The sequence below is a fragment of the Naegleria gruberi genome (assembly GCF_000004985.1).
Source record: "Naegleria gruberi genomic scaffold NAEGRscaffold_24, whole genome shotgun sequence".
NCBI lineage: Eukaryota > Heterolobosea > Eutetramitea > Acrasida > Naegleriidae > Naegleria > Naegleria gruberi.
The window spans coordinates 339,402-354,074 of NW_003163303.1; the positions used below are offsets into that span (position 1 = coordinate 339,402).

Sequence of the window (14,673 nt, forward strand, 5' to 3'; positions counted from 1 at the left end):
TGACAAACAGAGAAGGTAGATCTGAAGATGTTTTCAAGGTTGTAATTTGAAATCAATAATTTTATTCCAAAAAGATTCACATAATGAGAACAGGCGATAGTCTAATCAGAGTCTGTACTTGCATCTCCATAATCATCTTCCTCTTCAACCTTCATAGTTTCTTCTTCCTCAGGATCACTATCACCATTGTCATCAATATTGTCTTCCTCCTCTTCTTCATTCTCCTCATCACTGTCAAAATCAACTCTTTTTTTAGCCTTATAATTAATCAGAGAAGGATTCATTGAAGAGGTATATCCAAAACAGAATACTTGAAAACCACCAACTCCATTCAACAACATTTGAGTTTTTTCACAAATTTCCAATTCACACCATCCTCTTTCAGCTGCCTCCTTCTTTGTTGGAGTTGGATTTTTCTTTCCTGGATTGGCACTAACTGTGAGTAAGGTTTCCTTTCTCAATTGATTTTCTGGTTCTTCCCAAAAGTCATCTGAGCTAATTGGTAAAATACCTTCCATAGAAGGTAAGAAATAAGTATTCACAGCAGAAGTCAAATAGGAAATAGTATGGGTTGGTCTCTTGAGATTATGAATCTTGTTTTTCAAACTATCATTCACTTGATAGTTCCACATAGCTACTCTTCCAATATGTTTCTTATTGTCAAATATGGATTCCAACTGTTCAACCAAAAATCTTGCAATTTGAATGTCAGGATTGTTGAGTTGAATTTCTTTCAATAATTCAATAAATTGTTGAGGATTGTGAATTATTAATTTAAGAGTTGATTCTGAGGATACTTCATTAGTAATTTCTGTTATTCTACTATTATACTTTTTTCTTGATGGACCTTTGATCGATTTGATATATTCATCCAAAATGTCCAACAAGTGAAATCGTCCATTTCCCAATTCTTCAATGATTTGATCAGTCAAATTGTATTTTAACTTGAGTATTTTCAAGCAATTAGCTGCAAACTCCGGTTCCAGTAGAATTTCTTTCAACTTTGCAAATCTAACCCTAGAAACGTTTGGATTAAATAGCTCAGTATGTAAAACTTTTTCCATAAATTGTAAACTTCTGAGCATTGATGTTTCATGTGAAACAAACAATTTTTGTTGTCTACTATATTCATAAAATTCTAAAATGTCATCTTGAATAATATGAATGCATTCAAGTTTAAGAAATTGACCAATTGCCAAAATTGAGGAATGAACAATGCCAGGTCCAAGAGGCATATTAGATTCCAAAACAATAAAATTGTAGTCATCCACTCTATTTCCATTAGATATAATCCATTTCTTATATCTATTGATATATTTTGATTCTGTTACAATGGTTACACAATTTGGAATTGAATCTGAATGCAGCTTCTTCACGAAATTAGAATAGAGATAAGGTTTCCAAAATTTTCCTCTTGGTCTTGATTTGATAAATAGAGGTTTCAATCCATCACTAGTGAGCGTTGAAATCTGTTTCAGTTTAGTCAAAAAGCTTTCTTCATTATAGGAAATTTCTAGAATTTCATCATCTCTATTAAACTTGACCAATATTTCGTTATCATTCGAATAGTTTCTATCCATTACTTTAACAGGAATTGTGTATCTATCTCTCTTCTCGAATTTGAATTTCAACAAGGCATCGTTATGTGAGCAAAATGATTTTTGTTTTTCTTGCTTTTTTGCTTTCTTCTTTTCCTTCTTCTTCTTTTCCTTCTTTTCAGGGACAGGAGGTCTTAAATCAGTTACACTTTCAGATTCTTTATCTGGAAGATCTAATTTACATTCTTCCAATCTTTGTGGGAATGGATATTTGTCTTCAATGATTACCTCACCAATTGATGATTTCTTATTTTGGTACTTTGTCAATAGTTGTTTAACATTTTTGTGTAAACCAAAACTCAATTCTTCCCATGATTGGACAGTTTCCTCAAATTGAACACTAAAATCATGTTCAAAATCTTCCACTGCTTGCACAATATCTAGAATTATCTTTTCCTTTGATTTGTCCTTTTCCTCAAAATTTGGATTCAAAGAATAGCACAAAGACTGGACCCACTCTAATGGAATGATAGTATCACTTCTCAGGTATGATTCTTGCAAAATAGATGTTAATTTGGCTTGGAATCTTTTAGTAAGAGTGTTGAAACAACTTAAAAAGCTCTCTAATTTTAAAAAAAACCCACTGTTAAAATACCCAAAGCATTGCTTCCACCTCTTGATTCTCTGTGGTACTTTCAATTGGTTTAGTTTCTTTTGTTTTGTTTTTTTCAATTCAGGTACAATTTCTTTCCTTTGAAAACCTAATACAATAGGATTGGTGTAATAGGATGAAAACTTCTTTACGAAAGAATCTATTGTCTTTTCTTTTAAGGCATCCACATCAGGTATATTTTCTTTCAATCCATCAATAACACTTTGCAATTTCTTCTGAATTTTCTGGATACATGACTTCAATTCTTTCACGAACTTTAATGGAAACTTTTGTACTTTCTTAATAGTTGTATTAGACAGTACAACAATAGCCATGTCTCTTAATTGACTAATATTGTTTGATATAATCTTTTTTCTATTGTTTTCAATAATTGATTGTAAATTGGAAACAAAGTGATCTCTCATTTCAACGTTGTTAGGTGGTGGAAAACAAACTAAATCAAAATTATCATATAATCCCTTTACAAAATCATACTTGTTTTCCATATCAATTTCATTGGTATTGATATTATTGGCTTCTAATTCCAAGTCGAAAGGGACATCATCTAGCTCACAATCGAAATGAAAAGCAAGTTGCTTTCCATATGATTCTTTCATGGGTTTGAAAACGTTTTTTGTCATAACCTCATTCTTGTAGCTCTCCTCATTCATTACCTTATTATTAGCTAAGATTGCAATGTAAGGTTGATGGGTTTGTTGTGGTTGATGGATACCATAATCCCACACCTTTTGTACAATACCATCATCAAGAATGATCCTTTCATTTTCAATACCACACAATAACAAGCAGGTGTCATATAAACTTTCTCTTATCAAATGCTTGTAGGATACATTTTCATGGACATTTACTGGATCAGTAGTTTGCTTTTCATCATATCCAGGCATATCTCTGAGAATTATTTTGCTCCTTTGAAGGAACTTGGAAGGGATTTTCAAGATTAACTTCTTAATATGGACTTTCTTAAAGTTGGTGTCAGCATCAAACTCTAAAATCTTGTTACGTGCTTTAGTGGCCAGAAATTCATAAAGTTCCTCTTCAGAATTTCCATTGTCAATAATATAATTTGATTGATTGTCAATTTCACAATCTTTCAAAGTATCAGTAGCAAGTTGTTCAACTTTCCTTGCACACAACTCTTGTTGTGAACAATACTGAACAGTCAAACTGTAAGTTGGTGAATACTCAACATCAACAACTGTACGTGTCAAACCCTTTCCAAACTGAACAGCAGAAGGAAGAGGAGCATTAGTCATTTTGAAATCAGACAACAATTGATCAATGATGAAGGATTTACCATATCCTGGCTTACAAAACAGGGTAACCACAACTTTGCCCCGAAAATCCTTGATGATTCCCTCCATAGACTCTAAATGTTCAGAACACATTGTCCTAATGGATCCCTTCTTATTGGAACCGTTTAAATGTTCCTTGTAGAATGTTTTAACCTTATCAAAATCCTCAGTTTCTGTCTTCATTTGTTTATCCTCCTGCTGTTCATTGCCATTCTCTGGTGATGGGTCCATTTTGATTTTCTTGGGTGCTTGTTCTGTAGATGATGAAGCAGTTGCAGCAGCAGCAGCAGTAGCAGTAGTAGCACTCGGAGAGTGAGTAATCTTTCTCTTTCGAAGCATTTTTTTTGTGGTTATTTTAAACTATGACGAAGAGTCCCAGCAAGAAATAGAAATTCGGAAATTAGAAATTTTGTCCGGAAAACAAATACAGAACAAACCTTTTTGTTTGCATGCAAATAGTGATTGAAACATTACAATTAAAGTTGAAGTTCCGACTGTAAATTGTTCTGAGAACAAGAATTCTAGTATGTAATTTAAATATTCATGAAAAAGCAATTCGTTGAAATTTGTAAAAGCTGGTTAATTTTGCACAAAACATTATTAAAATTGGAATAATATTATTCGTCAGCACACAACTTGATTAGTTTTGTATCTGTGATACGCTAGTAAATGTCATCGCGAACACAAGCTATAATTTTTACTAGTTCTGATTTTTTGAAAGGTATTTTGTTTATTTACAATTTCTCAGTTAGTTACCATGACGATTTACAATTTCTGATTTCAGTTACCATTTATTCTTTTACAAAGTTGATTCAAAAAGCTTGTCTTGCAACTTTTTTTCCAGATATTCAAGTTCTTATAAATCTCAGCAAGAGGTGCTGCTGCTTCTAAATCAAAAAAAGTAGAGTTGGAATAAAGAGTTGTTTATTTTGGAATTGTTCAATTAATCATGAGACTTTTCATAATTATTATTTTTCTTAATAATTTGAATGGTACTAGTTTGGGCCGAGGAAATTTTAGCATGTGCTACCTCAACCAACTTCAAAAGTAATTTCAAATGCATGTATTCGAAAATCTTGACAATTTCCTCATTTTTACATTGGAATTTGGAAATGAATGGAATTGGATAGTCAGCAGAAACGATATTCTCAAAGTTTCCATCGCCCGTCTCTAAAATATCCCATTCATAGAACAATTTCAATACATTGGCTTTGGTGATTTCAATTGGAACTTCATCTTGAGTTCTCATATCAAGTATTGGAACACTCTTCTCAATGTAATCTCTGAAAATGGAATGGCCATCAATTTTAGAGTAGCAATAAATGCACGAGGTGGAGAATTCAGAGGAAATATAGGATGGAATCGATGTATAATAGTCAAGCATGGTTTCCTTAGTTTTAGATTCTGTTGAGAACATGGTTGGATTGTTAATAGGAATTGGAACAAACACAGCATGAGGAGCATCAAATTCTTGTGCAACTTGTTCAAAAACTGTCTTGAATAAATATTCAGAAAATTCAAACTTCTCAATGAGTTGCTTTTCGTTATCGAATTTGAAAAATCCTGGCATATCTTGAAGATAGATCTTTTCAAATTTTTCGACATCATCAATTGGGATCTTGGATACATCCTTAGTGAATGAATTGAGATAGTCTTTGGACGGATTTTTAGCATCAGAGAGGATCTTGTAGGCCATTTCCATGAAACTTGCACTACCTTCCTTAAATGGAACTCGTTTTGATTTGAGTGTTTTAAGAATTCTATTCAAGATGGTTGATTTTCCACCAGATGCAATGGAGACACCAGCCAAAGTGATTTGATTATCACCAATCATCTCCAATTGAGTAATAATCTGTTCCTTCAGCATTTCACAATTAAAATCAATGTGTAACAGTTCTGTTGTTTCCTTTTTGAGAGATTGTACCATTACATTTTCAACTGAGTGAACTACTATTCCATCCAAAGTTTCAATTCTTGCATTGAACAGAATATTTTCTGGAACAATAATAGAACATCTAGCTTCCTTGGTTTCTTGATCATAACCATCTCCTGCCACAAAGAGCTTTTTTACAATTTTCTTATCGAGATAGCTTACAACTACTTTGAAAGCTGTGTGGGCAGTTTCATTCACGATAGTGTTAAACTTGAATTGAAATATAACCTTGGCTAATCTGGTAATATGATGTGAAGGGTTGAATCTTGGTGGTGTAACTTTGGTTTCGGCTGAGTATTGGTTTCCCATCTTGTATTTTTTTAATGTTTTGAGTTTTGTTTTTGAATGTCAAAACGTGTTGCTATTTAAATGAAAATCATGATATTCGAAACGTGAAGTGCTTCTGATTGGATGGTGGTTGTAAACTTCAATACGAAATGGATTCCTTCTTATTCAATGCAAATTTAAAAATACTTTCACGTTTGATTAAATTTGAAAATATATTAAGGGAAAAACTGTAGATATATCAGCTTACTAAGCAGAACAAGCTTGGCATTAATGTTAGTTGGAAAAACTTTTGTCAATTTGCTCAAAATTGATAAATAAGAGGAAAGGAAAATACACAAAGCACTCGAATAAATCATGATTGCTCCTACCATAATTTTATTGATATTAAATAGTTAATTTTTTTATTGAGATGATTGCCTTAATATTTCATTTGCCTTATTTGAAATTTCATAATCTCCAAATCCTTTAATTGCTATATATGGAAAATCAGAAGAAATACCATATTTAACTAGCAATATATCAGCTCCATTTGCATGTTCGCTATTTAGTTTTTTCGCACTTCTTGTTGGTTCAAAAGCAATTTGTCTCATTTTGACCTTTTTTTTAAGTTCACTTATCTTGAAAATCGTTTGAATTTTCTCATCCAATTTGGAATGATTGCAATTATATCCCAAATAATACAAATTCTTAATTACTATTGATTCAGTTTCCCTCATAGCTTCGTTTACAGGTGTTTCTTGCGTTTTCTCTACATTCTTCTGATTTTCTTCATCATCAGTTTCCTTTCCATGTGTTTCACCATTTTTCTTGACATTCTTCAATTTAGATTCGTCCACATATTCCTGAATTGGTACAATAGCAGCAGAACTTGTCGAATGATCAACGCTCATCGTATTATAGTTGGTATTTTGATTTTCCTTATTGAATTCTTTTGATTCTTCATCCACTTGACTAGGATTTCTACACAATTTACCAACTACAAGTGCAGGTTGATTGAAAACCAACAATGCCATCAACATCATTTGTAAATAAACAATATATGGAAGTAAGCCAACCAATAAGAAACCCAAAAAGAAGGCAACAAGTACATTTCGTTGATCCAAACATGTCTGAAAAAGATAGAGTGGTAGAAACATGATCTATTGTAAGTTAAAGAGAAATAATGAACTGGCCTTCTCATTGAGAAGAATTTGCTTGAATAATTTCCATTTTCCAGTTTCTGATGTTTCGTCGGCCATAGAATCGGCCCTTTTCACAAAACACAACATGATTGGGAAGAGATTGGCCAATAAACAAAGTAGGAAATGTGAGAAACCATATTGTTGAGTGGTTCTGAAGGAAAGTGTCTCAAGTTTCGTATAGGTCATCATACGAGAATATAACTTTAATTTTTTTCAATACCTCTCTTCCAAACGTGATTCAAATATTTTGATTTATTTTCATACCTTTCTTCCAAACGTGATTTTGAAAAACGTGTAAGTTTACAATCCACCAGTATTCGAAACGTGATTCACTTTAAAAAAAATGCTCAAATTTATTAGTGGAGTTGTTTGTGGAAGTGGAATTACAACACTAGCCCAGTTCTATGTATCGTCAACCAAATTAGAGAGTCCACCAGGCAGTGAAATTTCACAAGTTGAACCTTTACATGTTGTGATGAATGATTCAACTCCATCACCCAGTCATTCATTGGCAATTCCAAGTACGGATTCATCTCTAAATGTTATAGGATTGACTTTGGGAGGAAATTTTGTTTTGATTTGGGTGGTGTTGTGGGAAGTGGGTAAAATCTTATTTGGTAAGAAGAACGAGAAAAGGGAAATGAGAAAGGAAGAAGCTCAACAAGACGAAACAACAAAACTGAATAATTCTGAAGGAAAAATTGAAACTGAATCAAGTATCATTAAGAATTTGTATTATTTGGGATATAATTGCAATCATTCCAAATTGGATGAGAAAATTCAACAGATTCTCAATACTAATCAACTTGAAAAAAAGGTCAAAATGAGACAAATTGCTTTTGAATCAACGAGAAGTTTGAAAAAGCCAACAAGTGAACATGCGAATGGAGCTGATATATTGCTAATTCCTTCTGGAGATTGTCTTTTTATGGATATTCCATATATAGCAATGAAAGGATTTGGAGAATATGAAATTTCAAATAAGGCTATTGAATTATTGAAACAATCTGTACAAATAAATTCAAATTATTGAAGATTATTCTGGGATGAACACAAAAAACGAGTAAAGCATGTTAATGGTGGAAGATTGATGATGGAAATGGCTTTATATAATAAGGATGAGGTATTAAGCCATTTTTTGATATTGTTCAACAGTAATAGTTTTCTCTCGTTTATCGGAGCCGGACAGATATTAATGTCATTGAATTTTATTAAGGATTCCCACATGAAAACACTAACTCATGTTAATTGCTGACTGCTGACGAATATATCAGCAGGTTCCATCATCACATGGACATTCACATAAGAACATGTCGTATTAATTGATGATACAACCAGTGAAGTGTTATGGTTGTTAGACGTAAAAAAGATTAACATAGAAAATTCATCTTCTTTATCTTCTAATTGAATTCATTCTTTGAATATTATTCATATTGGTTTGTTGTATTCTTTGCATGGTCTGATTATGTGTACGAATATTATTCATATGAGTTCTATGATTACTTTCATTGGTTCTTCTGATGGTTTCATTGGTTCTCCTGATAGTTTCTTGGGTTATTTAATTACTTTGAGAGAACAGCCAAGTCACAAAGCATGGACACAACAAACCAGGTGCTTTTGGAACTTGTGACACTATTCATCAAACTTTAATTTGAGTGAGTTACTAAACTTTATCTTCACATTTATCGGAAACAGTGCAACCAACCAAACAATTGGATTTGTGCAAGTATTGTAAAGTGCGTATCCAAAACCAAGTTGACCAATAGAAGGACAACCAGGTTCTTCCGATGTTACAATCACTAGTTTTGAAGATTACATTTCGCGACTCATAAATCGCCTTCAAAGCTGAATAAGGGAAAATTGTTTCTTTCAAAAAAAATGTCTTCACTGCATACTACTAAGAAGGAAACCAAACCAACAAGAAGACCTCTATCTTCAGCAGCTAAGAGATTACTTGAAGATTTGAAACAATTAAATCGTCAAAGTGAGCTCAAATACATATCTGCTCAACCACTGTCTAATAATTTATTTGAATGGCATTGTAATCTGTATGGAAATGAAGAATCCATGTATAAGGAGTGTTGTTATCATTTCATTATCAAGTTTCCAAAAGATTATCCTCACAATCCACCACAAATTGAAGCATGTTCTGATTTGTTACATCCACAAGTTTACAATAGAAAAGTATGCTTGGAATTGACTCAACAGAAGGAAGGCACCGAAGAGAATGCAGATGGATGGAGTTGTTCATATACTGTATTTTCAATTCTAATGCAATTGCAATCTTTCTTATTCGATTCCAAGGTCTCTAATAGACCAATGATTAAAATTGAGCAAAAAGATGCATACAATGTAAAATGCAGCAAATGTGGGCATGTACCAAGAGATGGTAACATATTTCCATATCATGAAATGAATTCCATTTGTTTCTCAGAGTTAAAAAAGGAATTGAGGAATTCTAGACCATCTAAATCAAGTAATAGGAAAAAGGAGAGAAGTAATATTGTAATTATTGAAAATGAAGAAGATATTGAAAAGATGTACTCAAATCAATCAGGACAATCCACTAGTTCTGTTCCAATCAAGAATGGAAATACAATTTCCAAACAAGTACTTTTTCACATTTTCAAATTCTTGGAAAAATCAGAATTGGATTCGACCATGTTTAAAGTTTGCAAGGAATGGAAGGAAATTTCTCAACATCCTCTCTTTGGTAATAGAGAAAGAATTTGTTACTTTACAAAACAACCATGCAGAGATGAAGAAACCATTTTAGGATATGGTGTCGAACCAAAGTTTACAAAAACTGGAAGATTGATTAATATTGATTCACCTTATGAATATCTATCTTTTCATTCGTTTAGAAATTTGAACGTGAGAACTAGTGTTTGGAATATTTCCTTCCAAAATTGGATTCCAATTCCAGTATTTACAATTCAAATTGGAAATGAATTGAAAAATGTGGAAGAATATTTGTTTAACCTATTTAAGGATTGTGTATCAGAAATATATTACTTTCTTCAAAGTGATTCAACAGTTGAATTTCAATCTCTTGATTTGTTAGGTAAAATGATGAACTCTATAATTATTAACATTCTCAGAAATCAAAGTCATGCATCTGTCAAAGCACTTGATGCCTACATCAATTTACACAGATGGTTAATTATGTTATGTGAAAAGTATCCAAATGTACTTTTACTCATTGATGAGAAAATTGAAAAATTCATCCAAGATGAAGAATTTAGAAGTAAGGAACATGTCCCTGCCCTTGGAGAATTCCTCTGCTTACTCTCAGTTTCAGAAAAGTTCACTTGGGATGAGATGGCACCTGCTATTATTAAGGAATCTCTTGATAGAGGAAGTTTGTGGGGTGTCTTTTCAAATGAAAAATTGAAAGATGTGATTGAATATCATTTGGAGGAAGATAAGGAAAGAGAACGAATGATTAATACATTCGAGGCAACAAAATCTAATCTGCATAATTTAGCTTTCCATAGTTTCCTAATTAGATATTTCAGAATGAAAACTAGAGTTGAAACTGCTGAATATTATGATAGAAATTACTTGACTCCATATATTGTAAATTCAAATGAGAAGGATCAAGAGAGATTGAGAAGTGCTCTTGTGGAAATTCAATCCAAGATTATTAACTATTATGAATTCTTCAAATATGTTCAAAATGTTGAATTGGATGAGATTTCAATCATGTTAAAATTAAGAGTTGCCATGAAGAATATGAAAAGAAGAGGATATTATGAAGAAAATAAATAGTTGCCTAGTCAACCATACGGTTTATTGACATTTGAGGCTCCTAATCTACTAATCCTTCAAATTCTCTCTTATCTTTCACTTTAAAGTATGAATAGAGATAGGTTCCAACTACTGTAAATGCAGAAGACAATAATCCATAAGTAGAAACATGAGTATTGTGAACTGCAAATGATAAAAATGATTCCACAACAGATTTCATTGAAATAGTGACAGAAGTAGTCAATGGAGAGGTATAACTAATTAACATGAAATTAGAAATATTGACAACGTATGCTATTAGGGCTGTTGTTGTGAGAATTGCTAAAAACTTTGGTTCAAATAAATAATTAACAGAAATTGCCTTTTCAAATTCTCCTGTAAAATAGCAAACAGGGAATAAAAACAAAATGGCACAAACAACGTTATAAATTAGAATAATCCAATGATTTCTGTGTGAGGAGGACATTAATTTCTTTAAATAAATTGAATAAAGTGCCATAAAGCAACTGGACATCAATCCAAAAGCAAATCCAATCGACTGCATTTTAGAAAGTTGTAATTCTTCAAATCCAGTCATGAAATATCCAATAGCAATCATTAAACATGCTCCAATAATTCTCTTCTGAACTTTTTCTCCCAATAAAACTGATGTGAAAATCACCGTGAAACAAATACTAATACTTCTTGCAGTGTGATAGGTGTGAATATCTGCATAATCCAAACACAAATTATTAAAAGTAACCATTCCAACATAACACAATGATACAGGAGCTATTTGTACTGCTGTATCAAATTTAAATTCAAAATCTGGTAAGAAACTAAAACAAGTTCTAATTAAATGATTAGTTTTTTTCAATTTGAATAAATCAATTACCAACCTATTTAAATTATAAGTACAAATAATACACAACAATGAGACAATCAAATGAAACCAAGCCATAGTTAATGGAAAATGAAATGAATATTCACCCATATCCATCAAGTATTTTGTCAAAAAGACAGATAGAATTGAAGTTACTGAAAAGAAAGAAATGGCCATTCCAATTTGTCTTTTTTAAAACATGGGATTAATACCATTTCAACAAATGATGACTTACAAATTTGATGCTTCTTTCCGCAGCAAATGTTGGTGATGAGTGTTTAATCTTGCAGAAGTAGGTGATATTGGTTTAAATTCTGTGTTATCCTCCGAATGTGGTGAGTGTTGTCTGTTATTGATTCCTAGTGTTGGTGGCGAGTGGATGGGTACTTGTTCCTCATCGTCGTCTTGTCTAAGTTTTGTTCTCACCACAAGATTTGGTCCCGAGAGAGAATTGTCATGATGAAGTGAAGACATTTTTTAGTTGATTTGTTGGTATTCATGTCATAATAACATGAAATATTATTTGCTGATGAGATTCTTTTATTTAGACACTAAGTATTCACATTTTAATTACGATGTTGTGGTGCTGTAGTATGGAAGAGACTGGATTGTTGTTGCTGTTGTTGGTAGGAAGGTCCAATTGTCAAATCAGAGGAAAAAAGTGAGCTATTGGAATTACTGAAAGGTGTTTGAACAAAATCACGTCTCATCGGTTGTGGAGGAGTAACTGGATTTTGGTGAGCATAAGTTTGTTGGTTTGGCCATTGTTGATACTGTTGAGGATACATTGGTTGTTGCATCATAAATCCATTATTAGTATTCATTCTTGGTTGAGGTGAGAAACTATTCATATTGTTCATTCCATTAATACCACCCATATTATTCATGTTATTCATGTTGTTCATGGTATTCATATTATTCATACCACCACCAATATTATTATTCATCCAATTCCATTGATTAGATTGTCCAAATAAGTTAAAATGTGAATTGACGTTTTGGTTATTTGAAAATCCAATACCATGACCACCAGCAAAATAATTACTGTGAGGTTGAGAAATGTGTTGAGGTTGTTGAGCCATAAATGGTTCTGAATATTGATTCTGGTTAAAGGCATTATTGAAGGCATTATTAACATGTCCAGGTAAGAATTGATTAAATTGGAATGCGTTATTCATTGGTTGCCAATTACTATTAAATCCATTGTTTTGTTGATTTGGAGGGGATGGAGATTTTCCAGTAGGGGTTGGTTGCACAATTGGATCATTGTTATTCACAATTTGATCCTGATGGTTCAAAGGATTATGGATTGGTTGTGGTGAGGTCATCATTGTATTGTTGGTTGAGGTGTTTCCTGACGACATTGTATCATTGGAAGAAACATCTGTTTCAGTACTTTGATTTGAGGTAACCGAGTTATTACTTGGTATTGGAGGAGGTTCAACAACAGTTGATGGCTTTACCGTGATTGTCCTTGGTTTCTTTTCGTTAATGGTCGGTTTGGCTTGATATCTCGGAAATTGCTCAGGAGTAATCTTTACATCACTCATATCATTTTCGAATAGCACTTGAGTAATTTCTTGTTCATTCTCTGGCTCCTCTTCATAAGATGAATCTTGATCTTGTTTCACCTCTTCAACTTGCTTTTGGGCAGAGGCTTCCTTCTTTTTCTGCTTTTCCTTCTTTACAATTTCTATCATTTCCTTTTCTATCTTTTTCCTTTCCTCTTCCATTTTCTTTTGCTTTTCAAGTTCTTGTTTCTTTTTTTCTTGCTCTTTCTTTTTCTTTAACTTCTTTTCTGACTTTTCCTTTTCACTCATCTCTTCCTCTTCAATAAGCTTGGCCTGCATATCTAAAGCTTGTTTTTCTTTGAAAGCAGTCAAAATATTCTCATAAAAGGATTTAGCAGCAAACCAATGAAAGACTCTTCTACTTTCTCTCCATTTAATATAAGAATCTTCAGGATTTTCACTTTCTATCTCAGAATCCTCGTCCACGTCCTCTTCATCATCACTCTCCTCACCTGATATTTCATGGTCAGTATCTTCATCCTCGGAACATTGATCATCATCGTCCTCGTCATTGTCGTCTTCATATTCATCATCCTCTGAATTATTATTATTATTATTTTTCTTATCCTTGTTCAATATTAAATTTTCCAAATTATTGTGTTTGATATTATGTTCAAATTTTTGTAATAAATGGATAATATCGTTGGATTCGTTTTGCTTTATCCAATCCTCGGAGATTGTTATGATACCTTCTCGACTGATCGAAAGATTCTTTCCAAAGTCATACTGAACACTATCTTCTTGACTATCTTCAGGTTGAATAGGTGGAGGTGGTGGTAAATGCTGATTATTTTGTTGTGAACCGTTTTTCGAATCTATTGGTTCGGTGTTTGAACCATTAGTTTGACTCTGTTTAGAAATAGCCTTTTCTCTATTATCCTCTGTGATATCTTCAATAATAGGACTACTTGCTTTGTCATTTGGATTTACTTTTGTTGTAGAATAGTATTTTACAGTTTTTTCAATAACTCGTACGTTACCACTTTTCTTTACGGTTGTTGTGGTTAACATTTCAGTTCCATTGCTGATGACGGTTCTCTTAGTTGTTTTTGGACTTCGTGAGTTGTTGCGAAGTTTAGATCTGTCTGATGAGTTGGAGGTGCTACAAAAATTGAATACACAATCAACATGATTCTGATATGCAAGTTCTTTGCAGTAATCAGTAAAAAGTCTATCCAATTCTCTATCAAGAATAGATTTGTTTCTACCACAAACAGTGCACGAACACACTCTTTGATATTGTTCCTTTGTCTTTTTTAGCAATGAACAGGCATCAACATGAAGAAGTTTTTTCCTTGTGCCAAAGTTTAATGTTCTCCAAAAATCATTTAGAGTAGTGATTTGTGATTCAAGAGTTGTTGATCGTTTGACAGTCTGTGGTTGCGGAGCAGAAGATTTTTCGCTCTTGGACTGACTTTTAGATGTACTCTTTTTCTTACTATTAGAACTCTGTGATGATGAAAATAATGATGATGTAAAATATTTATAAATTTTGTTGTTGTTGTTAGTTAGAGAGAAAAGGAGGCATTATAATAATGAGTAACTGCATGGTACGGAATTCTCTTACCTTTTTAGAGGGCATTTT

At 32.6% G+C, this 14,673-nt stretch overlaps 7 protein-coding genes across 7 annotated transcripts; 2 read left to right on the forward strand and 5 right to left on the reverse strand.

The window, feature by feature from the left end:
• Nucleotides 1-101: 101 nt before the first annotated feature.
• On the reverse strand, nt 102-3,842 carry NAEGRDRAFT_49157 (uncharacterized protein; the record flags this gene model as incomplete). The annotated part of the gene is made up of 1 exon (XM_002677202.1): nt 102-3,842. The coding sequence occupies one exon, from the start codon at nt 3,840-3,842 to the stop codon at nt 102-104; it is 3,741 nt and encodes a 1,246-aa protein (XP_002677248.1).
• Nucleotides 3,843-4,412: 570 nt separating this feature from the next.
• On the reverse strand, nt 4,413-5,745 carry NAEGRDRAFT_58069 (uncharacterized protein; the record flags this gene model as incomplete). Its single annotated transcript, XM_002677203.1, has 1 exon — nt 4,413-5,745. One exon carries the CDS (start codon nt 5,743-5,745, stop codon nt 4,447-4,449), a length of 1,299 nt encoding a protein of 432 aa, XP_002677249.1. The 3' UTR covers nt 4,413-4,446.
• A 380-nt stretch (nt 5,746-6,125) lies between these two features.
• NAEGRDRAFT_49159 (uncharacterized protein) lies at nt 6,126-6,743 on the reverse strand (the record flags this gene model as incomplete). The annotated part of the gene is made up of 1 exon (XM_002677204.1): nt 6,126-6,743. One exon carries the CDS (start codon nt 6,741-6,743, stop codon nt 6,126-6,128), a length of 618 nt encoding a protein of 205 aa, XP_002677250.1.
• A 505-nt stretch (nt 6,744-7,248) lies between these two features.
• NAEGRDRAFT_67696 (uncharacterized protein) lies at nt 7,249-7,938 on the forward strand (the record flags this gene model as incomplete). The annotated part of the gene is made up of 1 exon (XM_002677091.1): nt 7,249-7,938. The coding sequence occupies one exon, from the start codon at nt 7,249-7,251 to the stop codon at nt 7,936-7,938; it is 690 nt and encodes a 229-aa protein (XP_002677137.1).
• Nucleotides 7,939-8,843: 905 nt separating this feature from the next.
• NAEGRDRAFT_5134 (uncharacterized protein) lies at nt 8,844-9,203 on the forward strand (the record flags this gene model as incomplete). Its single annotated transcript, XM_002677092.1, has 1 exon — nt 8,844-9,203. A coding segment is annotated over one exon (360 nt), but the record flags the coding sequence as incomplete, so codon positions are not given.
• Nucleotides 9,204-10,716: 1,513 nt separating this feature from the next.
• Nucleotides 10,717-11,700, reverse strand: NAEGRDRAFT_33623 (uncharacterized protein; the record flags this gene model as incomplete). The annotated part of the gene is made up of 1 exon (XM_002677205.1): nt 10,717-11,700. A coding segment is annotated over one exon (984 nt), but the record flags the coding sequence as incomplete, so codon positions are not given.
• Nucleotides 11,701-12,083: 383 nt separating this feature from the next.
• NAEGRDRAFT_67698 (uncharacterized protein) lies at nt 12,084-14,670 on the reverse strand (the record flags this gene model as incomplete). The annotated part of the gene is made up of 2 exons (XM_002677206.1): nt 12,084-14,537; nt 14,656-14,670. The coding sequence occupies 2 exons, from the start codon at nt 14,668-14,670 to the stop codon at nt 12,084-12,086; spliced, it is 2,469 nt and encodes an 822-aa protein (XP_002677252.1).
• Nucleotides 14,671-14,673: the final 3 nt, after the last annotated feature.